We start from the raw sequence: 23,936 nt of genomic DNA, 5'->3' as shown, positions 1-23,936 counted from the left end.
TACACACCACAGTGGGGAGGGGCTTTGTTTGCAATGACGGTGTTTGTCTACTCCGGGGCCTGAGATCCCCGGAAGAAGAGTAGGCCTCTGGAAAGCCGAAGGTCGTAGAGAACTCCTTAAACGCCCTTGATCCAAGATCCATGGAAAAAGTGGCACAAGGGCTGGATCGTCAGGGCCTCCCAGATCCGGATTCGCGCGAGATTGAATTCGGGGACGTGGTTCCTTTCTCCATTGGGCAAGCTTTGGAGCTCCCTGCCCTATGGACCTATAAATTTCAAGCTAAATTAGGAGCTAGCCCGCGGAGCAAGACTTTAGAACTCCATGGGCCAGCTAAGGAAAATTTCAAACGCCCACATCACTTTGGCTTTCGATCATTCGTCGATCACCTGGCGTCTTGTGAGACCGTCCACCTTAGCGCGCCCCTAGTTGCTGTGTATGATTTAGTTTCCCCACCCCCCCTCTCCCCACTTGGTTTTTTTTTTTGGCTTCCCGTCTTTCGCTGGAAATTTTTGGGGCTTTTACCCTAAGTGTTTCTTAACTTGTTCTTGACAGGATGGGAAATATTAGCCATGTGACTGGATGTGCTGACACGAGGATCATGTCAAAGCTGAAAAAGCAAGTCCAAACTCAATATCCAATGGGAGGTTCCATTGGAGGGAGTTCCAGTCGATGGGACTATCCCCTTTAAAAACAACTTCGGTATGGCCCCTTGGTACACGGGGAACACACCAATCTCTTTGTTCAGGGTAGAGTGTGCCGGGGGATTACTGACTATTAATTGCCTATTGTAAGACCAAATCGGTTGTATGTGATGGATTGGATCAAGGTATGCTCGGAAGGTTCACCTTGGTCTTGCCCCCCCCCCCCCCTTTTTTTTCTTTGCTCTTCCTTTAGTGTCTCTATGGGATCTGGGAAAGGCTGTTCCGGCATATATGACGAAAATGCAGGCGACACTCCACCAATGGAGCCCATGATGGAGCCTTGTCAAAGGACTCCGTGTACTCCACCATACCAACACACCGATAGCCCATGCCGGATGATGCCTGTCAATAGCCAGTATTTGATCTTTCAGGGTGACAGGGGAGCATAAAGCCCCGGGTTGGTGGAGGCCATGTACTTCAAGTACCTCCAAGTACTGGGATACCTTCCGTCAAGTCTTAACCAGAAGAATGCCCATCTGCGCATCTGCAAAGCGTGTCAGCTTAATTTTCCAGCAGCTTCGACGCGCCCCCAAGCGGCTAGTTTCCCTTGTGTTACATAAGGATTTACCCCCATCTTCAGTCTTGGCGGTCCAATGACGGTAGATCTGCGCTCTCCAGTGCGCCTTTATTGGCCGGAGCTGTGATTGCACTGGAAATTGCAATCGCTGCAGTTGGAGCCGCCCCGCCCCCATTGGCTCTGGCCTGGGCGTGTTCCAAGGTGATGCATCGAGACCCTTTGATCTCGACTAATAATTGGGTCCCATTTCGAATGGGCTGAAGTTGACAAATCTACACGGGTCAAGGGGAAAAGGGAGGAAATGGACCGCCTCCAGGGAAATAGAGAGAAACAGAGGTTGGACATTAATACGTCAAAGCATCAACAACGGTTGTAACTGCTGGGCGAGAGACATCTGGAACGGCGAGTTCGGTACCCGTCCGACATGACTGGCCAGCGCCGGCGACAAACCAGGTAAACAAATAGGGTGTGAGGTGTATACTTCGTACTTCTCGCTAGGCAAAGTCCACTGCCAATTCATCAATCCACCCAGCCCACCAATAACCTCCGCGACGAAGCTGCGGAGTGCGGGCAGACGTGGTTCTCTAAGCGGCCACGGTGGATTAGCAAGTGGATAAGGTGAGAACGAGGGTCAGTTGACTTTGGGGGCGTTCGTGTCCCTGAGGTGCTTTAGGAATAGGCAGGATGTGCCAAAAGACGGGAGCAGATTGTCGATACTTTCTCTTTGAGGGCAGATACTTAAAATCTCCTCTAGGGACTCTCGCAATTTTATTCTGAGAGCATTGTGATTGTTGTGATTTGATTACATCCACTAGCGCCGAGCCAATCCATGGGAGCCACTGCATCCCCAAACTGGTTTTGCTTCGTCCAAGGGGGGGCCCTACACTATGACATGAGCTTCAAAGCTCCCGAGGACGCAGAGTTTTATGATCGAAGATCCTTCCCCTCCTCCTAGAAACTAAGATGCTTAGGATCATCTGGCAGGATCATCTCCCTAGGCGCCCCTAATCCTCCTAAATTCTTCTAGAGGGTCCAGGTGCTGATTAGCGTCTTGTAGTTCGTACATCCCGTACGGAGGCTGCAGCTTGCTAATGCGCTAATGGTGATCCCCTTACTGGACCGTTACGGGAAAATTTTCAAGATAACGGGGGTGCAGGGGCCCAGAGTTGCGCTAGTGGATTTTGGTCGTTTCTTATTTTCGCATAATTTCCATCGGTTTTTTTTCATTTTTTTTTTTCATTATTTTCATTTGATTTTAATTTTGTGGTCTATTATTATACCCGAACGGGTTGGGGACGTCAATCCTTTCCTAACCGTTCGAGCCATAGATCGAACTCGTTGTGATTGTCTTTTGCCCACCCCGGTTTCCTGTCCTCTCTTGTACTCTTGGTCTTCCTCCCCCATATAATCTTAATACTGTTAATTCAAGGGGAAGAAAGCCAGCATAATACTGTAACGTGGGGTCAACTGTTATATCAACAGGAAACACACTATGACTGCTGCACCGCCGGTGCCTCATACTGTCCCCGACAGTGTGAATGGAGGCCCTCACTTGGCCAACAGTCTCCCACGTTACCATCCCATCGCCATGAACCCCAACCCGCCCTCCCATCCAATGCCTCCGCCAGACCAAATGGTACAGAACCATCACTTTCGCCATTTCGCTCCACCGCCGTTGCATGATCCTCATGCTGGCCCTCCACCAGTCCCGCCGTCACCAGCTCCGTCATCTTTGGACCAGATCGAAGCGCGATTGAGGCAGCTGGAGCACGAGGAGATGAATCGAATGGCAACCCGTACGCACCTGCTAGCCATCCGCAAGCGTGAGGATGAAGAATTTCGAAGAATGACCGAGAGTGCAGAAGCTGAGGAGGAGGTATGCCAATCCGAACTGACATCAATCCTTCATCACTTTTTTGAGTTATTATTTTTTTTTTTTCATGAGTGATCTTTGATCGTCTAATGTCTCTTTGAACAGGACCTCCGCAGGCAACGGAAGAGGCTTAAGAGGGAATCTATGGGCTTGGGACCCAATGGAGCTGGCGACTCGCCTCCATTGCGCCCTACTCCTCCACGGCGGCTGTCAGAGACCAGTGCTGCTACGACGCTCGCGTTTTTCAAACAACAAAGTCCTCCAGAGCCCCGCCAGACTCCGCTGCCACCTGTATCACAGACGCCACAACCTCCACCTCATATGCCGCCGCCAGTCCACCTTCATCAGCATCCCCATGGACCACCACCTCCACCCCAGCATCCATCTCAACTCCCGCCGCATTCTCAACCTCAACATCATGCTCACCCACCACTCCCGCAGCATCATCAGCATCCCATTGTCGCACACGATGCCTCAAACGGCACCGGTCCTCTCCGACGTAAACAAAAATACACCATCAAGAACGTAGAGGCATGGGGCGAGCGCCACGGCCGCCCAGCTGCCCACGACCCGTCAGGTCGCGCATTGTGGAAGCGTCCCTCCGATGGCAGCCTAGTATATCTGACCTGCCCAATCCAGGGCTGTGGCAAATCAGACTTCGTCACCCTGCACGGCTTCATGTGCCATCTGACAAAGAAGCACAAGGACCGCACTCTAGGCAGCCAGTCGCGCGCCCTGGAATTATGTGGCATTGTCTACGACCCCAATGCTCCGCTACCCCCTGTCGCCGCACCCCACCGCGGTTCTACCGACGACAGTCAGGGTGGCTCGGCTCTGCTAGACCGTGAGGACGAGACAGGCGAGGGCGACGAGTCCGACTACGACGATGTCGAGGACTCCGAGCCCTACCCCGTCAAGACGGAGGGCGTGGACCGCGATCACCCCGTGCGTGATGTCCAAGCAACGCCTGGCGCGCGGGACCTTTCCCCCTCCCCAAACCCGTCAATGGCTCGACCAAACAGTCCATTTCCTCTATTATCGACCGCACCCCGGACACGCCCGAGTCGGAGCCCAGAGAGGCGCCGGCTTCTTTGCCGCCTTCGGAGTCAGTGTCACAGACTCATACTCCTTTGCCGGAGCCGGCGGTGCCCGCGAAGCGAAAGTTCGAGTATTCGCCTGACAAGGAGAATGCCGAGCCTAATTTGAATGAGCGGTTTCCTGCTGAGTAGAGACCTGTATCAAGAACTGGACTTGTATAGTTGTGGCGAGCGTTGCCCGATACTAAAATCATTGCATCAGAGTGGTTCTTTCGAACTTGCCTCTTGTTGAGCATCGTCAGTTTTCAGATCATTGCCTTTTTCTTTCAATATCCATTCTTGTTTTGGGTGGCTTGTCGGTATCTACATGTTTAATCGCGTTGCTTTACGCCCACCCTGTTACATTGGCGACCCATGTCTATAATTTGCATGTCAGCACAGCGGTAATGATAACGAGGCTTGGATCTGAGCATCCGGCCTTCTTTTAACCCGTGATTTTCTTGAATTTGCACCTCCCGGTGTAAAGTTTCAATTTACGTTGAACCCTCTTCAGGATAGGAGAGAATACCACGCGGCTATAACTGAAAAAAGAAGAGTACAGTCCACCAAAGCCCGCATCTTATCATCTACGTTGTGATATAGCTGTCCAGCGAATCTATTTGACCAGAAGCAAATGTACCAAATATCCCGTCCCTCCCTTCAGTTCATCCCCCAGCACCTCATCATTCAATCGCCAAACCCTAAAATACCTCAAGGTCTCCCGCAACCACGTCTCAAAAACTTCTGGCGACCGCTGCTGCTGCGCGACTACACAGATCGTCGGCTGTGCCCCAGCCCCATCCGCTTGCGTATCATGATACACAGGTCTCAGCCGACACAGCTCGGCACAAGTGCGCACAAAGGGTGGCACAAGGGCTTCATTATAGATACAATCACAAGAAATTAGAAGATCAAAGCCGAGGTCCTCGGAGGTCGACTGGGAGCCCTCAATACAGCTCTTCAGCAGGCCGGGCTGATCCAGTTCCCAGTCCAGAGTCGTGAAAGTAATATTCAGGGCAGACGGGGCAGAGGCCTTCACCTTGGACTTGGATTTCGACTTCGGTTTAGAGGCAGAGGCGGGGGCAGAGGTGTTAGCCTCCAGGTTAGTGCGGAATAAGCGGCGGACGTATTCCTGGTCCGTGGCGATATAGTGCTGGACAGAGGGGGCCAGGGTCAGAGCGACGAGGGCGGAGATACCGCAGCCGAGTTCGGCCACGGTGGAATCAGAAGACAGCAGGGAATGTTTCCAGAGCGGATTAGAAGGGGAGGAGATCCATTGTGCGAAGAGGGGGGGTGATTTTCCACAGGACTACCGGTTGGTATGTTAGTTGGGTTGACGCTAGAATTTTTTACTTGTATCATGTTTGGTCTCGATCGAATGGGCCGTAGTGCGCCGGGGCTTGCCACAACTTTTCTGCGCGGCGGCCTTTAGCACAGCACAAAGGGGGCATAAGCTATGCACGTCAAATGATCAAGTGAAGTCTGGACGCAAAGCCTCGGCTCAGCACCCAGCGACATGTCGACCTAGACCCGTCGGCACATAAGAACCTTGTACGAGCAAGTGCGGGGGTGCCTGGGGACAATGCAGGATCGGAGGGAAAAGCTAGGACGTACCAGCCCCTGTGGTCCCGCCAGCTCGAGACGAAGCGAGAAGCGTCGGTGATTGATGGATCGTGTATTCAACGTCCCGGATCGCGACCTCGACCTCCGTTGCGCGAGAATCCACAAAGCCCAAATTGGCCGTGGGAATGTCCTGACTGAATAGTAGAAACGCCTCTGGCGATGGTTGGTGAGCGGCTTGGATCGCCAGGGCGAGGATCTGTCTTACCTTCTTCGGCGTCCAATACCTCTTCGCCCGTCGCGAAGAGTTCGCGCAGGGAGGGACTCATCGCTACGTCAAATCAGATCATGCAGGCGGAGATTGGGCTTTCTTTAACGAGGTACCAGATGGTCTCTCGCCTTCGAGCAGATCCAAATGATCACGGGACCTGCGCTCCGAATCTACCTGTCAAGCCCAAAGATTTTTTTTTTTCTCTTCTTTTTCCTTTCTCTTTACCTGCACACAACTCGAGTAAATCGAACTCGAAGCTGCCCAGATGATCTACTCAAGCGCCGACTGAAATGCGGCAAAGCGGTTCCCCACATTGTTGGGCGTTGCCCCAACAAATGGCCAAAAGGGTAATTGATCGTCCGCGGATAAAACGGGTCAAAATACTGCGTAGAGAAACCCGAGCAACCTGAGCAAAGGGAGAGGGGACCGTTCGCATTGCCTGCCCTTAGTTGAATAGGTAGGAACCCGTAGGAGACGAGAACATTCGAAGGCGTTGATTTTCAATATAATCTGAAAGAACTAAATCCTGCATGGCGACGTAATCCCGTACCCCGTAATCTCGTACCCCGTAAAGTACCTCCGGGGAGCAAGTAAAACCGTGCTGCGTCATTCCGAAGTCCAGCCACATCGCAAATTGGCCTCGAGACCTGAAAGGCACCCGAGCTCCTTCAAGTCCGTATCCTCAAGAACCACCAGATCCTCCCAGATCTTCCAGCGTCTTTCTTTCCTCACCCCCGAGACTCGAGTCCATTGGCGATTTCAATAGGTGTGATTTGGTCTCGCCCGATAGATCCACCGGTAAGCTCTCTTTTTTTAGCTCCCTGTTTTGCTTCCGGATCCCTCCACCGCGAAGCTAGAAAACTAGCAACTGGCGCTAACCCGCCCGGACTTCAGTGGATTTTTCGATCCCCGCTGTCTTCCTTTCTTTCCCTATATCGAGAAAGCCTCCTTTGAGTACACAGAATGGCGAAGGGCGACTTGCACGACGCTCATGTCTTCCCGCGGATTGTGAAGAAGGGCCCTTTCACCGTCGAGGTGCCCGGTGTTGAGCCCGTTGAGGGCGAGACCATCCCTCGCCGCCACCCAGAAGCTAAGGATGGCCTCATCCTGCGCCCTTCAGAGGATGTCGCGACTACCTACGACAACTTCCGCCGCTCCGCCCGCCTCTTCGGCAACTCCAAGGCTGTCGCCAGCCGTCGCCTAATCAAGACGCACACCGAGAACAAGAAGGTGAAGAAAGTTGTCGATGGAGTGGAGAAGGAGGTTGACAAGCAGTGGACCTACTTCGAGATGAGCGGATACACATCCAAGTCCTTCCTCGAGTATGAGCAGCTCTGCCTTCAGCTCGGCAGTGGCTTGCGCAAGCTTGGCCTGGAAAAGGATAGCAAGATCCATCTCTACGGTGCCACCAGGTAAGCGCTTCCGAGAGGAATGGGATAAAAGCGCGGTGGGCTAACCTTTATTCCTAGCGCAAACTGGTTGGCTATGTCTCACGGTTAGAAAATCCCCCCCTCCATGATACTCTCTGTCTTACGCCTATACGGCCGCTAAACTTTCTCCCTAGGCGCTGCATCTCAATCAATCACGATCGTGACCGCGTACGACACCCTGGGAGAGGAGGGCTTGAAGCACTCTCTGGTCCAGACCGAAAGCGAAGCTATCTTCCTCGACACCGTTTTGATCAAGTCGTTGACCAATGTCCTCAAAGACGTCCCTTCGATCAAGCACATTATCCACAACACCGATGGCGAACCGAAGCAAGAGGACCTGGACAGACTGAAGAACGACTTTAGCCATATCTCAGTGCACAGTCTCGATGATATCCGCAAGGGGGGCGAGGAGCACCCGGTAGACCCAGTGCCACCGAAGCCTGAGGATCTGTGCTGTATCATGTACACCTCCGGCTCAACCGGCCCTCCAAAGGGTGTCTCCTTGACCCAAGCTAACGTTATTGCTGCCGGTGAGTGAATCCCCATTCCCCACAGATCATATTTTGAGAACCTTTACTAATTCTCATTGAATAGTGGCTGGTATCAATGTCATTGTTGGCCCATTAATCGGCGTCAAGGACTCCCTTCTGACCTACCTCCCGCAAGCGCACATCCTGGAATTCGTGTTTGAGAACCTCTGTCTGTTTTGGGGTGGTACCATGGGTTACGGAAACCCTCGCACTCTGTCCGATACCAACATGCGCAACTGCAAGGGAGATATTCGCGAATTCAAGCCTACCATTTTGGTGGGTGTTCCTGCGGTGTGGGAGACCGTCAAGAAGGGCGTGCTCGCCCAGCTCAACAAGAACAACTTCATTGTCAAGAGCTTGTTCTGGGGAGGTATGTCTGCCAAGAACTTCCTGATGAACTACGGCATTCCTGGGGCTGGCATCGGTGCTTCCATCATCGACGCTGTTGTTTTCAAGAAACTCAAGGAAGCTACCGGTGGTAACATGCGTATTATGATGAACGGGGGTGGTCCCGTCTCCAAGGAAACCCAGCGATTCCTGTCTATGGCCATTGCTCCTATGATCAACGGTTACGGTTTGACCGAGACCTCGGCTATGGGAGCCCTCAACGACCCTCTGGCCTGGAACCCGGAAGCTCTGGGGGGAGGTGCCTGCCTCAGTTGAGGTCAAGCTGGTCGATTTCCCGGACGCCGGATACTTTTCCAAGAACAATCCACCCCAAGGAGAGATCTGGATCCGTGGTGGCAGTGTCACTTCTGGGTACTACCAGAACGAAGACGAGACCAAGGAGTCGCTGACTGAGGATGGCTGGTTCAAGACTGGCGATATCGGCCAGTTTGACCGGAACGGTCACTTGGCCATTATCGACCGCAAGAAGAACCTGGTCAAGACCCTGAATGGCGAGTACATTGCTCTGGAGAAGCTCGAGTCTGTATACCGATCTGTTCCTGTTGTGCACAATATCTGTGTCTATGCTGCCCAGGATCAGGACAAGCCTGTCGCTATCATTGTGCCTGCGGAGCCTGCCCTGAAGAAGATTGCCAACGATAATGGTATCCAGGGTGAAAGCCTCGAGACTCTTGTCCACGACGAGAAGCTTAACGGAATTGTTCTTCAGCAGCTGCAGGGCGCTGCTCGCGCCAGTGGGCTTCGAGGTATCGAGATTATCAGTGGTGTCGTTCTGGCCGACGAGGAATGGACTCCTCACAACGTAAGCTTTTTGACTCTATAGCTTTGAATTGTGGATTCATTTGCTAATCTCTCTCATTTAGGGCTTCTTGACTGCCGCACAGAAGTTGCAGCGCAAAAAGATTACGGAGACCTACCGTGCCGAAATCGACAAGGCCTACGGCAAGAAATAGGCTCGAGACCTTCAAGAAAGCGCCCCCCCCCCACCTCTCAGTCCAACTGGCTGATCGATAACCTCCACTGGATTTTCGGTGGTTCATGCCTCTGGTTTTTTTCTTAATGCTTTTGCTATCCTTTTTGCGCTTTTGAATCTGTCTGCGGTTGATGGTCGCCTCGATTGCTTTGTTGATATGCTTCTTCCGTGATCCCGTAGCCTTGTGCTCCGACCACGGTATAGACGAATAGTTACGAATTCAGCAATTACATTGCGATGAGTTTTTTTCCGGTCCACGTACCCTAATCACAAGCCTGTATAAACCATCCACATCGTTCGAGATGACCAATATTTATGAACCTAGAATGTAATTTTCATCGGAGATCTATGTGATCTTTTTCTACAGATATTCAACCAAGGGCTTCGAACAATGGCTGACCATTGGTGACCGAATCTAGTTAGCAGGCCCACGTGACATGGCGAATCTTCCGCAACTTGATTCAAGCTCTGAACCTACCCCTGTGCGATTTTCGTCCTTGATTGACATAAAAGATTACCAGAATGTCTCTTTGGAGGTTTGCTAGCCCTCAATAAGCCTCCTATATCAACCATGAACTAATCCCTCCGACTCTCTAGCTCATATCGCGGTCTCACCCCGAAAACACGGGCCCTCTTCGGGGTCGGCGTGATGGCCTGGGCATCAATCGGTCTGTGGCTTTCTCCGCAAGTGGAGAGCGCGTTGGGAATGAAGGCATCGCAGGAAGAGCAGGAGGCACTGGACCGCAAGCTCGCCGTGCGAATCTCGCAGGTGAGAGAAGGCGAGAGCAACGAGGGTAAATGAGTGTCTCCCAAAAGCAAGAAAGTCCCTCGCATCATTGTCCCTCCCGGAGAACGGCGGCTTAGTGGATGGGAATATTGGGGATATCTGCTACATCCAGTCTCGGCATTTCGCAATGAATTCTCCAGCCCAGCCAATTCGACCTCCCTTTGAAAACAAACTGCCTCTGCCTTTTGCCTTTCTATCTGCATGAACATCCTGAGCCTACCAGCTCTACGCCACAATCGCCCCCCACCCCCCCCAGCCGGCATTGGAGACATACTCTAAAAAGTACCTCTGCGTCTGAGGCAGACAAGGAAATTGGAACAGCCCGTGCTGGGAGTGCATCGTCCGTGCGAAGCATAGCGGCCATTGCGATTCTCCGCAAAGCCGCTTGTCTTCTGTACCAGTTATGCGAGTCGGAAGATTCTTGGCGGCTGAGAGGACAAGGGTGCAGCACCGGTTTGGATCGCGAATCTGCTGGTCTCGGTGGCGAGGGGCCAATGACAGGGCATTTTATTCTCCGCCACTCGATGGGGTCTGAATTGAGATGCGCTTTCGGCGTTGGTCATGCATGCATTTGTTTCTGTTGGTCTGTTTGGGAGGAGGGGAAGGGGGCTCCAGGAGATGGTCATATCTTGTATCTTGTCTACCACCAGCACGTACTATATGCGTTGTTAGGAATTGGCTCGATGTGTGGGTCTACTAGCTATTTTTGTTGTGAAATTGCAACGGGAAATAACCCCTCGAATAGCCAAGCTGAATGCCCGTACCAATGGAAGAGTTCAATTGCCCGGATTGCCGTCCGGATTGTCGGAAATGTATACCAGTCCACCTGATAGTACCCCCCCGAAACCTCTAGACCCTCCATCCAAAGTGAAATGACCCCAAAGCACATGGTAATCCCTCATAATATTAGCTACCAAACTACCCCTTAGGGAGACTTCGTCAGAACTCGAATCGGAAGCCACACTTCACGTGTCCTCCCCAGGGTCCGTCTACGCAGAACAGGTGCAACCATCAACCGCCAGAAGCCCCCCGGACGCCGTTGAATGTGAAACACCGGAGAAAATGCTGATCGGTGCTGACGCCCAGCGCAGAATCTCATCGAACCAGGCCGGCAAAATCGGACGGACTGAAATCCCGGTATGCACGGCCCGAGACCTGGTTGTCAAACTTGGCCAACTGGTTCTTTGGGGGGCGAAGGTTGAGATTGGATTAGGGCTGAGTGGTCACGGGAAGGGGTGCTTGGGTGCATTCGGAGTCGACGGCATTGACGAGAGAACGGTTGTTGGGCAGGTGGATGACTCGGACTGAACTAAGATGTTGGGATTAGTACAGCCTGGTTCAGGTCGTTGCAATTGGTGTTTTTTTTTTTCTTCGAAATCCGAGGTCCTTGCCTGAAAAAGATGTGATTCGATGAACTTGACAATGCGTTCTGTAGATCGACATTAGATAAGGATCAGTACCGAGCCAATCTCAGGCTTCTTGCTCTACATCTCGTTGCGGTAGTTTAGTTGAGAGCGAAGGTTACGCGTAAGATGATTGCTGTTGTACGGACAGCTCAGGGTCCAAATGTGCAAATGTATTTCCAATACCTTAGTACGCATACGCGTCTCGGACCAGGATCAAGAGCTCCTCGATGAATAACTTGCCGAACAGCAGATCAGCATGAACGAGAAATCCATTTTCAGATATGTCAATGCGTCTTGGAAGCCAGATCCTGCAAGAACATCCACCAATGGCTACGAGATGATCCAACCCACCACTACCATCTCGGAAGTAAGAGGCGCCTCCATCTGCTGTGCAACCAACTCCAATAGGAGCCGAGCAGGTGGAGAGCCAACAAGGCTGAGCGAGGTACTAATGCCACTCTCCAAATGAGATCATGGTTGTTCTCATTCGCCGACACAGTATAGTTACACCGATATATCGCTGTGAGCGTGCACATGAGTCGATCCTGCACGTTCGAAATAGTGCCCGTGTTCTCGGCCGTCGGCCTTTGTACGACATCCAATGTTTAGGGCATCAGACGACGATGATAGCTGATGGTGATCTATTGGCCGGCCTAGGGCTCTGCTTTGATAGTCAGCTCCATGTCGCCACGACCAGCCAGGCGCGTCCTGTCATAGATGACCGGGCGCAAAAAAAAAGAAAGAAAGACCAAACTAGGTAAATCTCGAGCGTGAATTGGAAGTACCGCTCCAATAAGAATTGAGACGAGAATCCCAGCCGGAAGCCGTTTTGGGACGCGTAATATACCCATGACTAGTTCTGACTGTGGAGGGGCTCTGCTCCAACAAGAGGCCCAAGCCCCAGGTGAAGTCCTCTCAAACTCGCAGCGCAGGGCCAGGAGGGACCAGGGCCCTGGTCATCAGGCAAGCTACATGGCCAGCAAGAGCCAAAAGGTAGCATGAAGCTACAGGACTTGCCGAACCGCAGAGGACGAGAATCACGAGGTCATCTGCAAGAACACTCCCTTCTCTTTTTTGGTAGCAAAATCAAATATCTCAAGCTCTTCCCTGCGATGATTAGTTCCATATTACTGATCGCCAACTGGGAAGAGAGCCCTTATCGCCAGACCAAAAAAAGAAAAGAAAAGAATACAAAAAGAATAAAAGAAAATCTCCAAGGCTATTGCTGTCTCGCATAAATTACCCATGAGCCTTAGCACGCCCAGCCTTGCATGTACATCATGCGTATCAAGTCATCGCTGCAACCGGGCTGAGTCGAGATGTAATAAATCCTGCACGGTCGATCCTACCGACCAGGGCGGGGGATCTACGCATTCCAAAACCTTGAGCCGCGCCGGGGATTTGTGACTGGTCTGTTAGGTCTGACATGCTGTCCATTGTACGGATGATGCCCCCGTGGAGATGCATCTTCCCCTCCCAAATACCAGCTTGACGCACCTTACTTCCCAAAGCTTATACCAATGGGGTATTCCTTGTCCACGGCTCCCACAAGGCGGGTAGGTCAAGTTCCAAGGTTCCGTCTGATTGGGCTGCTAAGCTGTCATCACGATACCCTTGCCTTGACCCCAAATCTTTCTCCTCCCCCGCTCCTCCCCGGCACCTGTCTTGCTCTGGAGTTGTGTGAGGTGCATCTGTGAAGGAAATCCTCAAAGAAGAAGTAGGGCTAGATCAAGATGTCTATTCCAGATGAGAACAAAGTACATCCACATCCACCTTTTCCATACCCCAGGAAACAGGGCTTGTAGGTTATTGATCCCTCTCTCTATGGACTTTCCAGGCGGGGCAAAGGGGCATAAGCAACTCGATGCTATAGATACGCCACTCAATCCCCCTTTAATCTGCTCCGCCCCTGTCATCCCGCTCCTAAGCCAAAGCCTAGCCTGCCGATCCAGCAGCTTTAATTAGGCCGCCAGCTGATCCTTATCAGCCACAGTAGCAGTTGGCAAGCCAGGCCGAGGACGCTGATTGGGGGGCAGACGCCTAGCAAGGAAACTCCAGACTCATCAGATTGAGTAGAGACCACGGGAGAAGTGCGGCCGATGGACTGAGCGTGGGTGGGAGGACATCCCAGGATCCCGTTGGGCGTCAGACTGACGGATCCCTGCAACCGCGCGCACTCTAGCGCGGATTGTGAGTCGGGCCAGAACCACAGCAAATAACGGTTCCTGGCGGACTGAGCGAATCGGGGAGGTGCGGTACCAATATGGGAGAGCGCATAGAGCAAACACGGCGAGGCTTGGTTTTACTGATATTACTTTGTTGGGATGGTTTCTGTTGAATCTTGATTGGATGGGGTGTGGTATAGTAGGACTTTCTGATATCATTCTTGGGGGTCCATTCTGTATCCTCTCCTTTTTTTTTGCCTCAGGTAGGAACACAGTCAGAGGAGAATAGTGGGTGTCATGAAGAAAAAGTCATCATAAAAGGCTCTCGACAAAAAATGGAACAATGCATCCCAGCCACTCAACCGAGTCGATGCTCAAATAACTGGGAGATATTGTCTGTCCAAAGCTCTGCCGAAGAACAGAGATGTAGACTTAGAACCAAAGCGTTAGCGTAGAAGTATAACGAATATGTCAAAAGAAAGAAAAAAGAAGAAGAAGAAGTAACCAAAAATAATCATAAGAATAATGAAACAAAGAAAGGAAGTCTCTGGGCCATAAATTCGTTTCCAGCGCCGTTCTGCACCACCAAAATCCCTCCATCCCTGGTTCTACGTGCGAAACACTAGAGTCAAAAAAAGAAGGAGAAAGAAGGAAAAAAAAAAACTAAAAAATTGCAAATGAAGACAAAAGAGAAAAGAAATAGATTCGCGCCTAAGTGCATAGCCCGTGAGAGTTAGGGAGGGGGTCATGGCGACCGTAAGAAGAGTAAACCGGATCGAAACCTCCGGTACTGGCACGATAGTGTGTATTGACGCCTGAGAAAACGGGGTCTTGGTATGGGTCGGTCTTGATCGTGTCCATGGGGTTCATCGTATCATCCATCATCGAGTAGTCGAAACCAGGTGATGATGACGATGAAACAAGAGGACTATCGCTCAGTGGAGAGTGTTCTGAGGTAGGCATATGGCGGTAGTCGGTCCTTCCGTATCCCAAGATGTTCCTAGGCCCTTGGTCGTATATAAGGTGTGAGTGCGCCTGGGTCATTCCGTGAGGGAGACTACTCCCGCCGTCTCCGCTGCTGCCGTCAGGGCCCATGCTAGCGGTGCTGTCCCGGCGCCCGTCCTTGTAATGCCCCGGGGATCGGCCTCGGACGACCATCCGGTCAGAGTGGCGGCGAGCGATCTGGACCCAGGTTGATTCACCGGTCACCGCGTCGGACACTTCTGCATGTAATTCGACAACGAGATTGTAGAATTGTTGCGTTGCGCGGCGCTTGCCGTTGTTGACGGTGGCTTTCTGGAATTGAATTCGCTCGAACATGTGGGATGTGGGGGGTTGACATGGCTGGGGTGCCCCTGTGAAAGAGCCATTGTAGTCGAGGGACTGCGATCCCAGGGCAAAGCCGGAATGTGTGCCATTCCCCGCGGACCCTGCAGTCAGCGATGGTGGGGGAGATGGCTGGAGGGTGACTCGTCCGGGCTTGCGTTCGGACTGTTTGTCTCTCTTGGGTGTATGCTGAACAAGCTCACGGGTGTCTCCATAGATACCGTTCACAATCGCAGAAATCGACATGGCAAAGCCTCGAATGGGAGAAAGCGTTTGATTATCGCGTCGAAGATACAGGGGCACAGTAGAGGGCCATGGGTGCAGGCTGAAGCTGCAAGTGACAGCAAAGTAGTTCCGACGGTAGCACGTCCACTTCCCGTCGGAGGCAAAGAAGCCTCGACCAATTTTTGCGTGGACTTCTGGCTTGATCTCCGTTTGTGAAGTCCCGAAGTCTGCCACAATGGATTCAACATGATTCGTATCATCGAAGGGAGGTGCCTCGATTTGTGCTTGAGACCGTTGAGAAGATTCCACTATGGGCTGCTGAAATAAGGTCGTTTGTGGTCGGTCGAGGACACCATCCAAAGCTCGAGGGTTCCCCGGATATTGATGAGTCCGAGAAATATCATTCACGCCTGCCAGAGGCAACCCCATTCCTCGATGATATGCATACGACGAGCCGTAGCTGTTATTCCGGCCCATCAGTCCTGGCACGGCGCCCAGTCCATGATTGGGAGCTTGCATAGTAGAAGACATTCCAGCGAGAGGTTGACTATAGAGAGAATTCTTGTTAGCCCGAAGTTATTTCCGATCAACGATAAAGCTTACAGAGATAGACCTCCGCGTCGAAACTCTGCCATGCGATCGTACGAACTGGGTTGCTGAGCAGGGTATGTGAATAGAGGACCGGAGGTTGGGGAGAAAGAATCTTTTGAACACGACTGATTGTTAGCCCAGATCGACCACTGGCCGATAGAAGGACCAAAAAGGAAATATGGACTCACCGGAGCAAGAATCTGGTGGAGTCATTGTAAGTGCCGTCGAACCAGGGAAGCTACGGGGGGTCGATCACTTTAGCAAAACCATACCACCAACGAACAATGAGGCTGGCTCGAGGCGATTGAAATACACAAGATATCATGGAAAACCATGCGCAGCGCGGAAACCATGATGTGTTAAGATGGAGGACGAAAAGGGAAGAAAGAACGATGGGAAAGGTAATCAAGCCAACAGTAGATGAAGGAACAAGACAGGTTGAGATAAAAAAGAGCAAAACATCGGAAGAAGCGCATGCAGGTAGCGGATCGGTATGGAAAGTACCGAACCAGGCTGGACTAAAGTTCAAGCTGCCCGGACCCGGAGGAAGCGCGTCGACAAGGGAGGGGGCGAAAGAAATAATAATAATGAAAAAAAGCAGCCCGGTTTGAAACAGGAGAATAACTTACTGTAAGTCCTGCATCGCAGGCTGCTGTGTGTGGTACCGCACGCCGTTGGTGACGGGCATGGAGGAGATGGAGGAAAGCCCTCCGACTCGCTGGCTATCATCCTCGTCGCTTGGGAATCCTGTCACATGAGAGCTGATATAGTCACTTTCTGTGGTGACGGGGCAGTCCATGGCAAAGGATTCGGGCAGAAGAGAAGCTGAAGCAAGTTAGCTGGATATTGATGCAAGTTGCCAGACAGCCCTCCCTCCCTCCTTCCCACCAGCGATTTCCAGGAAAGACAAATACCGGCCATGTTGCAAGGCATAGGACTTACAGTGGTTCATCTTGATCCTGTTGATTTTCTCGGCGGCTCAAGGACCCTGAGCTATGGGGAGATTGAGGTTGCACCAACGATCCAAATCGTTGCCTGGCTGTTGATGTTCAGTGGCGAGGAGGGTTGGATGTCTAGAGCAGGCAGGTTAGCAGCTGGGATCAAGTCCAGTCCACTTTATATTCGACTGCTCATGTGTGGAGTCGGAATAAATGAGGGAACGTGCGAGTCGAAGGTACTGCAGATGACAAGGCAATCGCAACGGGGAAGTGGATGAGGGAAAAAAAAAAAGTGATTCGTACTGCGTACAATACTAGGACCCCACAGAGCGACAAAATCCAAAATAATTAGCCACGGAAATGACAAGGTGTACCACCAGGGAAAAGCCCTCCAAGGCAACGATGGGAAGAGAAAGGGAAGTTAGAGAGGTGTAAGTGGGGATGCAGCGTGTAGATAGCGATGCTTCACGATCGACGAAGCCAGAAAAGCCCATTGGAGCAAACGAACGGTGTCAAGAGGATCACCACGATAATTAGGATCAGACCGTGCTAAAGCGGGTCCCAGGCGAGCAGTCTATACCAGCATTCCATGCAGCAAGTGTCTAGGTAGATCCACACGGGCAGGGGCCATAGATAGACAATCTCTTACGATTGGAGGGATGTCATATCCAGACTGTGGATTGTCCCAAGGTCATGTCCAGCTAGACGGGACCAATGTGCCCGCGCACCAGATCATCAAGGCCCCCGGGGAGAGCCTGATGGCAATTCAACCCCCCCCCAAAACAAGAAAGTGAAAAAGAAAGCATAATAAAAAACGCAAAGGTAATACGGGAAAAACAGAATCTGGTCATGACAAAGGGCCCAAAAGGAACATCAGTGGAAAGTAAACTTACTGATGTAATCCGGTACAAGTACCGGAGGAGGGTGTTTGGTGGACAGCGACCCCAGCAGTCCTCAATGGTGAAACAGGCTGGGCCTTCGTATGGGGGGTGGCAGGGAGATTTCAGCAATATGCGAGCCGTTCCAAGAGGGACGACTCTACGTTGGAGACTGACTTCGTCAGTTGTAGACGTACGACCCGTTAAGCCAGACAGCAGAGAGCCCCAAGGGAAAAGCAAGAACGTATGAAAGGAATAATGCACCAAAGCAAGAGCCTCCACAGACCTTGGAGGAATTCGAATAATTTCTTTTGGAGAGGCCTTGGGAAAATGTGGCTGGGCTGGAAAGTGGGAGGAGAAATCGACGTAGCGAGGAATCGAGGTGTGCATGCAATTGATATTTGTTTTCTGCGCGATGGGATGCCAGACCAACCTGGACGGCCCTGCCAAAACCGGGACCCCTCCAAGTAGCCTCAGATCATCGCCGACGAAGACCTCGCCACGAGTTGTAGAGTTCTGGACCTGCCAGGGACAGGCGAATACGTTGTATCCGGTAAGGTGAGAAGTGGGTGGCAGCAGGCATTTTGCGCATTTTGCGTATTTTGCGTAGGGGTCCAACCAGAACAGGTTCTGGGCTGGGATTTCCTTAATTTTCTCATAGATTTGGGGAGAAAATGTAAAATATTCAAAAAAGAGAAATCAAAATTAAAGAAAAAAAAGGACATTTCCAAAAGCACGCTTTTCTTCCACAGAAAAAATAAATAAATTTGTTTTATCGAAAAGAGAATTTGGCCCAAGCCCCCCTCTCCATTTTTTTTTATTGGTATTTTTTTTTTCTGGGATCCTGGTCCCGGTCAAGCAGAGCCAAAAGGTATCGGGCGCCCCCATAGCAACTGTAGCATCGAATCATTGACCCGAGCTCTCGACAGTTTGATTGTTCCAGGAGCATGGCATTGGCCAGAATCCCCATCCATGTTACGTGCCCTGGGAGCATCCCCTCCCCCCCCAAAAAGCACGGACGGTCGATCCCAAGTGGGTAAAGAAGAGATGATGTATTTCCCAAATGCCAATCCCAGGATCCGATAAAGTCAGATGTCCCAGCGCGAACACCCGAGAAACGGGCTGCAGCATGAAATCCAATGAAGATGAAACTACGAGGGCAATCAGCAAGATCCCAAGGATACCCGTGCATCCTCTGCTTCGCCTACTGATGTATCAGGCCATGATAGTCCCGCAAGTTCATTCGCCAGAGCATTGAGTTAGAGGCTTCATTTACCTTCCTTTACCCCCTGGAAAACAGTCCCGTGTTCCCGGGACACCTGTCATAGTGCTGCCAGTATTTACCTTTTTGTCTTTTTCTAAGCTCGGCGAGTTACTAGTATTGGCTTTTTTTTTGGTTTTGGTTTTGGCACTTAGATTTCACTGTGGCTTATCCTGGAGAGCTTCCAGATCCATCATCCCTGCCTGGTCCAAAGATAGAACCACCGCACGAGCAAAGAAGATGCTTGAAACAGGGAGATTGATCAGCCGATCAACTTTGTTGATCGAGCCAGGTGCATTTTGGCATGCTGGCAGGTCTTCACCGACAAGACCCAAGCATTCACCCTGGGGGAAAAAAAATAATGATAACAAAAAAAGGAAAAAAGAAAAAGGGAAAAGGGAAAAGGGAAAAGCGTAGGATTGAACCATTCCCTCGGGGTCAATTCGCGGAGGGTGGGGGGAAAGAGGAAAGGCCAGGACCCAACGAGGGGCAAAGCCCCAGACGGGCCTGTAGCGCTCGAGGCTGTAGCGTAATCTACGCAGTATGCCAATACTGCGCAGGGTCCTAGACTGCTAACCATGCTCAAATAAAGCCCCCCAAGTCTCCATCTGTTTGGGAAAAAGGACCCACCTTCCAGGCCGCCAAAAAGTAGTTGCAGCGGGAAGGATGGTGGGCGGTCCGTACCCGATAGCTTCTTCCAGAATGAACTTTGTAGCCCCACTGGTCCACCACTATTTTTTTTCCCCTCTCTTCGGAGAGACCGAGGGGTTATGACATCTTCAAATCACAGGATCATGGACGGCGGTGCCGTGCAAGGGGAGAACCTGACGAAAAGCGCAGATCCTTTCCCATCTACGACCGTCCCGCCCGGATCGTGTTCGTCGAAGCTGCATTAGCTCCTGGGAAGATCGGCTCTCTTGCAGCGCACTAACTGGGCCAGATGGCAGGCGATGAGGGGCAGCTGGAGTACCCGGTGAGAGATGATTGGTGCATCAAATGCCTGGATCGGTACATGGGAGACTGGAACCTCTGGATGACGGTGCTGAAGCGCAAATAGTATGTTGTGCAGGTGCCTTCCACCTCCCCACGGACCACCAGGGGGATGTGATTTGGTGTGATGGTCCCAAACTCGGCATCTTCTGCATTTCCCTTCCGATCAGCCCGATTCGGGCTCAAACCTAATCAGTAGGGGACTTGGGGTTGGCGGCAGATCATCCGTTGAAGAGGGGAAAGTTGAGGGGGGGTTTTGGTCCGGGGCTTTTACCTGTTCCGGCGGGGGAGAAGAGAAAACAAAGAGACAAAGAGTCTGGAACCTGGAGTCTGGCTCCTTAGGATTCTGGATCGCGGAGCTTTAGGGAGGCTTTTTTTAGGGCTTGAAGGATGTGGGGATGAATACTCCGGCCCATAGAGGGAGGTCTAGGCAGCGGTCAAGTACGAGATGGAAATTAATAGTGCGGGGGTTCCACCCTCACAAAACGGAAAAAAGGTACTTTCCCCCATGGCCTACTCCTTTGCTCTGATCAGAACTGTACGAGGAAATCGGGTTATCTCTGTCCATCCTCTCCTCTTTCGCTTTCGACCTATTGAACCTCTGAAGCTCCTCATGTCCAAGACCCACGTCCTCGGGTGTCGAGATCGATCCTCCCGACGGAGGGGAGGGGGGTTCCCACCGGCGACTCCACTCAAGACGCTATCACATCTGCCTTACGCGGACATTATCACACACTATGGGATATAACTACATGAAGGGGAACCATAGGGAATGACCCGACTAGGAGGGACTGGCATGTTCTCCCTCTCTTTCTCCCGCCGGTTCCTCCTCTGCAGGTACCTCGACTCGTGCAGAGGAGGGGTTTTGAGTTTCCTACCCGTGAAAGAACTATATAGCTCCCTGCCTGCATGAACGCAGCGAATCCATGGTTCGGTCCGCGCAAATCCCCCGGGACTAGAGGTTGGGGGGTTTTGACGTTGCATGGCTCCCTGAGACAAGTCCCGCCTTTATCCAGGGAGAAAGCGTCCCCATCCTTTTCAAATTTCGCCTCTCTCGCGCATGTGGACCGCCAACCAGGGTTGCTCGTGGGCACGTGCCTCGGCATTCCTATGGACATGTCTCGCCCAGGTAATGTGCTCGATGATGCCGGGGTATCGATGAGCAAAAGGTCCTGCTTTGGAGACACGGAGAATAAAATTACATTGTGCAACTTGACCGCCTTTGCAATCGCCTCGGGCCAAATTCCCGTCCATTCCCGGGTTGCACCCGGATGGCTAGATTGTGGCAGGGAAGAGAGAAAGGTCTTGGCTCGGACTGCAACGGTCAGAGATGGAAGATGGGCCAAGGAGAGAAAAAAAAAAGAAACTAAAAACGAAAAGGAAGTATATGTACGGGTGTATCGCAACATCTCGAAATAACCTAATCCCCACCCGGGACCGCCCACGTCAGGATTGCACTGCCAGGCGCAGCAGATAGGGACTGGTTTGACTTCCCGGGCGCAGACGGTGGCGAGTTATTGCGAGTCAGTGCGAGCCATTGGCGAGGACATTGGGCGCATTATCGGCAGCCCCGTCAGGTCCTGGGAGAATCTAGATATGGATATTGGATATTTTCTTTTTCTCGATTTGGCGGCATTCCCATGTTCCGCGACCTCCAGCTGGATTATGCCCGTTGTTCTAGGATCATTGCCCTCCTAGCTCTCCCTGGTGGATCCGCGGCCAATAGACTGACGCCATGGCCTTCAGAATCCTGGTCTAGGGCATTCGCTTTTGCCTGGGTCTGCTCGGATCAGCTTTGCCTCCCCCGGAAGGAAAACGCCCCATCGGAGACCGGGGGGGGTAAAAGCTGTTGAGGGAGATGGATGTGGGTTCGTGGCATTTCCAGGACCCATGGATCAAAGGACGCAGTTAGACTTTGGGGGTTCAAAACGATCACCGGGGAGGTGCTCCACAGCGGTACCAGAAGTTGCCCGTTGATCTGTGAGGGACGAAGATCATAATAACGGTCTGTTAATTCCGCTGGGTCGTCTAGATTTGGAACCTCTTCTATGTCGGGAGCGCCCGTCAAGAACCTCCGCTGATTGGCTTAAGCTGGCCGTTCCGTGAACCAGCCCGGATGTATTTCTTCAACCGGACACAAGGGCTTGCGGTCTATTGCCTCGTATCACGGATTGTGAAAAATTGACGGCAATGTTGCGGCGCTACAGGCTTCAATTGCCGGCTTTCTAAATATCGCTGGTCTTGCGGAAGCGAGGATCCTTGGACCGTCACAAGGACTACGGATCATGTGCTCGACGAAGAAAAAAAAAGCCACATCGAGCACTTGACCATGCCTCTCATTTGGCAACTCCGATCGTCCAGCTATCTTGAATCATGATCAAACTGGTATTTTCAAACAGCGGGGGCGGATCGTACCACAGTGATGAGTATCACCATCGTTCCCACTCCAAGCCACGCAGAGACCGAGAATACGCCATACATTGATGAGGCAAAAGAGGGCAGGGTATCCAGGATTCCCTTCAAACGAAATCGGGATGGCAGCGGAAGAATGAGCCATATTTACCATTGGACCGCTGGACAAGCCCTCAACGCGAAGATCGTCAGGCGGCGCATTATACTTTTGCCGGCATGGAGGATGGCAGGCCATTTAGAGACATACTTCATCTACTTCGGGCAATCATCAACAGGGAGCCAACGTCTTGGCTTAAAGTTTTATTATTTCATGTTATTCTATTTTTCATGTATCTTTCCGCTTCCCAATAGAAACTTTAAGTTTTTTTTTATTTTTATTTTTTTGGTGTGTGTTTTTCTCTCTGCTGATAATGTCTTTGTTTCTTTCTTGACACCGTGGCGATCCGCCTGGGCCATTGACTGCCATCCCTGGAGACCGCGTGGCCAACCCGGAGACGACTCCCAGTCGCACAGAATGAAAGACTCAGAACTCCATGATCCTGGCCATCGGCATGAAGCCGACAGAGATGATGCCTTCGTGAGAAGCATGCATGAGGAGATGCCTGTTCTGATCGATTATCTAGCAGTCCCCCGTCCCACGATCACAGCACCTGCCTGATATGACGCTTGGTCTCCTGCAATGCAATGCCACTAGGACTTCGGGAAGTCACGAACGCCTTTCACATGTGTCGGGGGAGGGTTGTGAAACTGTATGCCGCCGTGGGGGCCGCATCGCAGAGTTCTGCGGTCTAGTCATATCAAGAGTAGCAAGGGAGGACTGACAGGAATGATGATCAGGGGCAACTGGGGGCAAGAAAGCAACATGAGCTTCGGCTGACAGGCGTTGATCCCTGTAGCGATGCAGAGGCGTATCTGGGCGTTTCCCCAAAACTGCTAGGGATGAGAGGGCGCTTGGGGGTTGGGCCTGGTAACAGAGTTTTTTTGTGACTGAAAAGTGTCTTCACATACTCGATACACTGGACAAGAATTGCGGGTGCGACGCAAACGCAACCCAATTTGGTTTCGGGAAATTTCGCAAAGACGTTTTCTGTGTACAGTGAGTAGTAGCTCCGGCTGCCAGAGATCTAGATCTATGTCGTTGCAGCTGAGTGGCAGGATCTGTGATCCGGATAGAGATGGCGCTGGGCAGGCATTAGGCGCAGCAATCTTCTCATGACTTCGGCCGAGCATTGACGCGTCCTATAGGTGGAAGGCGAAACCTAATTTCCTGTCGATTCTTACGTCTGGGGGCCTGTGAGTCCATCTGAGGCAGCAAAGAACCTCTAGCCCTGGAGAGGTATAAATAAAAGTAGGTTTTGGGGGCGGCGCATGAATCATATCCGGGCTGCGTGACAGGGGTTCCTGGGGGCTCTAATTTCCATTTGGGGTATCGGGCAGCATGCACCTGTGGAGACATGAGCATATTGTTGCAAATTACCAGAAATCCTAGTTACCGGGGAGAAAAACCAGCGGTGGATATACTGCCAATTTACTATACTTTAATCAGAGACCACATGTCAGGCATACCGGGTCGACCGCTATTAGCATACCATCTTACAGGTAATTAAAAAGCAACCGA

At 51.8% G+C, this 23,936-nt stretch overlaps 7 protein-coding genes across 7 annotated transcripts; 4 read left to right on the top strand and 3 right to left on the bottom strand.

Annotated features, from left to right (window-relative positions):
• Window positions 1-2,710: 2,710 nt before the first annotated feature.
• On the top strand, window positions 2,711-4,320 carry N7468_006006 (uncharacterized protein; the record flags this gene model as incomplete). The annotated part of the gene is made up of 3 exons (XM_058475302.1): window positions 2,711-3,094; window positions 3,197-4,092; window positions 4,167-4,320. 3 exons carry the CDS (start codon window positions 2,711-2,713, stop codon window positions 4,318-4,320), a joined length of 1,434 nt encoding a protein of 477 aa, XP_058331042.1.
• A 463-nt stretch (window positions 4,321-4,783) lies between these two features.
• Window positions 4,784-6,056, bottom strand: N7468_006005 (S-adenosylmethionine-dependent methyltransferase; the record flags this gene model as incomplete). Its single annotated transcript, XM_058475301.1, has 4 exons — window positions 4,784-5,476; window positions 5,521-5,576; window positions 5,782-5,943; window positions 5,996-6,056. 4 exons carry the CDS (start codon window positions 6,054-6,056, stop codon window positions 4,784-4,786), a joined length of 972 nt encoding a protein of 323 aa, XP_058331041.1.
• A 905-nt stretch (window positions 6,057-6,961) lies between these two features.
• faa4 (long-chain fatty acid-CoA ligase FAA1) lies at window positions 6,962-9,319 on the top strand (the record flags this gene model as incomplete). Its single annotated transcript, XM_058475300.1, is given in 5 exon segments — window positions 6,962-7,400; window positions 7,563-7,958; window positions 8,023-8,604; window positions 8,618-9,168; window positions 9,230-9,319. The coding sequence occupies 5 exon segments, from the start codon at window positions 6,962-6,964 to the stop codon at window positions 9,317-9,319; spliced, it is 2,058 nt and encodes a 685-aa protein (XP_058331040.1).
• Window positions 9,320-9,861: 542 nt separating this feature from the next.
• Window positions 9,862-10,141, top strand: N7468_006003 (uncharacterized protein; the record flags this gene model as incomplete). Its single annotated transcript, XM_058475299.1, has 2 exons — window positions 9,862-9,875; window positions 9,937-10,141. 2 exons carry the CDS (start codon window positions 9,862-9,864, stop codon window positions 10,139-10,141), a joined length of 219 nt encoding a protein of 72 aa, XP_058331039.1.
• Window positions 10,142-11,188: 1,047 nt separating this feature from the next.
• On the top strand, window positions 11,189-11,434 carry N7468_006002 (uncharacterized protein; the record flags this gene model as incomplete). The annotated part of the gene is made up of 1 exon (XM_058475298.1): window positions 11,189-11,434. One exon carries the CDS (start codon window positions 11,189-11,191, stop codon window positions 11,432-11,434), a length of 246 nt encoding a protein of 81 aa, XP_058331038.1.
• A 2,161-nt stretch (window positions 11,435-13,595) lies between these two features.
• N7468_006001 (uncharacterized protein) lies at window positions 13,596-13,916 on the bottom strand (the record flags this gene model as incomplete). Its single annotated transcript, XM_058475297.1, has 1 exon — window positions 13,596-13,916. The coding sequence occupies one exon, from the start codon at window positions 13,914-13,916 to the stop codon at window positions 13,596-13,598; it is 321 nt and encodes a 106-aa protein (XP_058331037.1).
• A 492-nt stretch (window positions 13,917-14,408) lies between these two features.
• On the bottom strand, window positions 14,409-16,791 carry N7468_006000 (uncharacterized protein; the record flags this gene model as incomplete). Its single annotated transcript, XM_058475296.1, has 5 exons — window positions 14,409-15,795; window positions 15,852-15,951; window positions 16,028-16,077; window positions 16,469-16,664; window positions 16,782-16,791. The coding sequence occupies 5 exons, from the start codon at window positions 16,789-16,791 to the stop codon at window positions 14,409-14,411; spliced, it is 1,743 nt and encodes a 580-aa protein (XP_058331036.1).
• Window positions 16,792-23,936: the final 7,145 nt, after the last annotated feature.

Source organism: Penicillium chermesinum (assembly GCF_028974085.1).
Source record: "Penicillium chermesinum strain IBT 19713 chromosome Unknown utg000004l:1.0-3345178.0:1.0-3348027.0, whole genome shotgun sequence".
Taxonomy (NCBI): Eukaryota; Fungi; Ascomycota; class Eurotiomycetes; order Eurotiales; family Aspergillaceae; genus Penicillium; species Penicillium chermesinum.
Note: the sequence above shows the minus strand (reverse complement) of the source record. Positions and strands in the feature narration are given on the sequence as shown.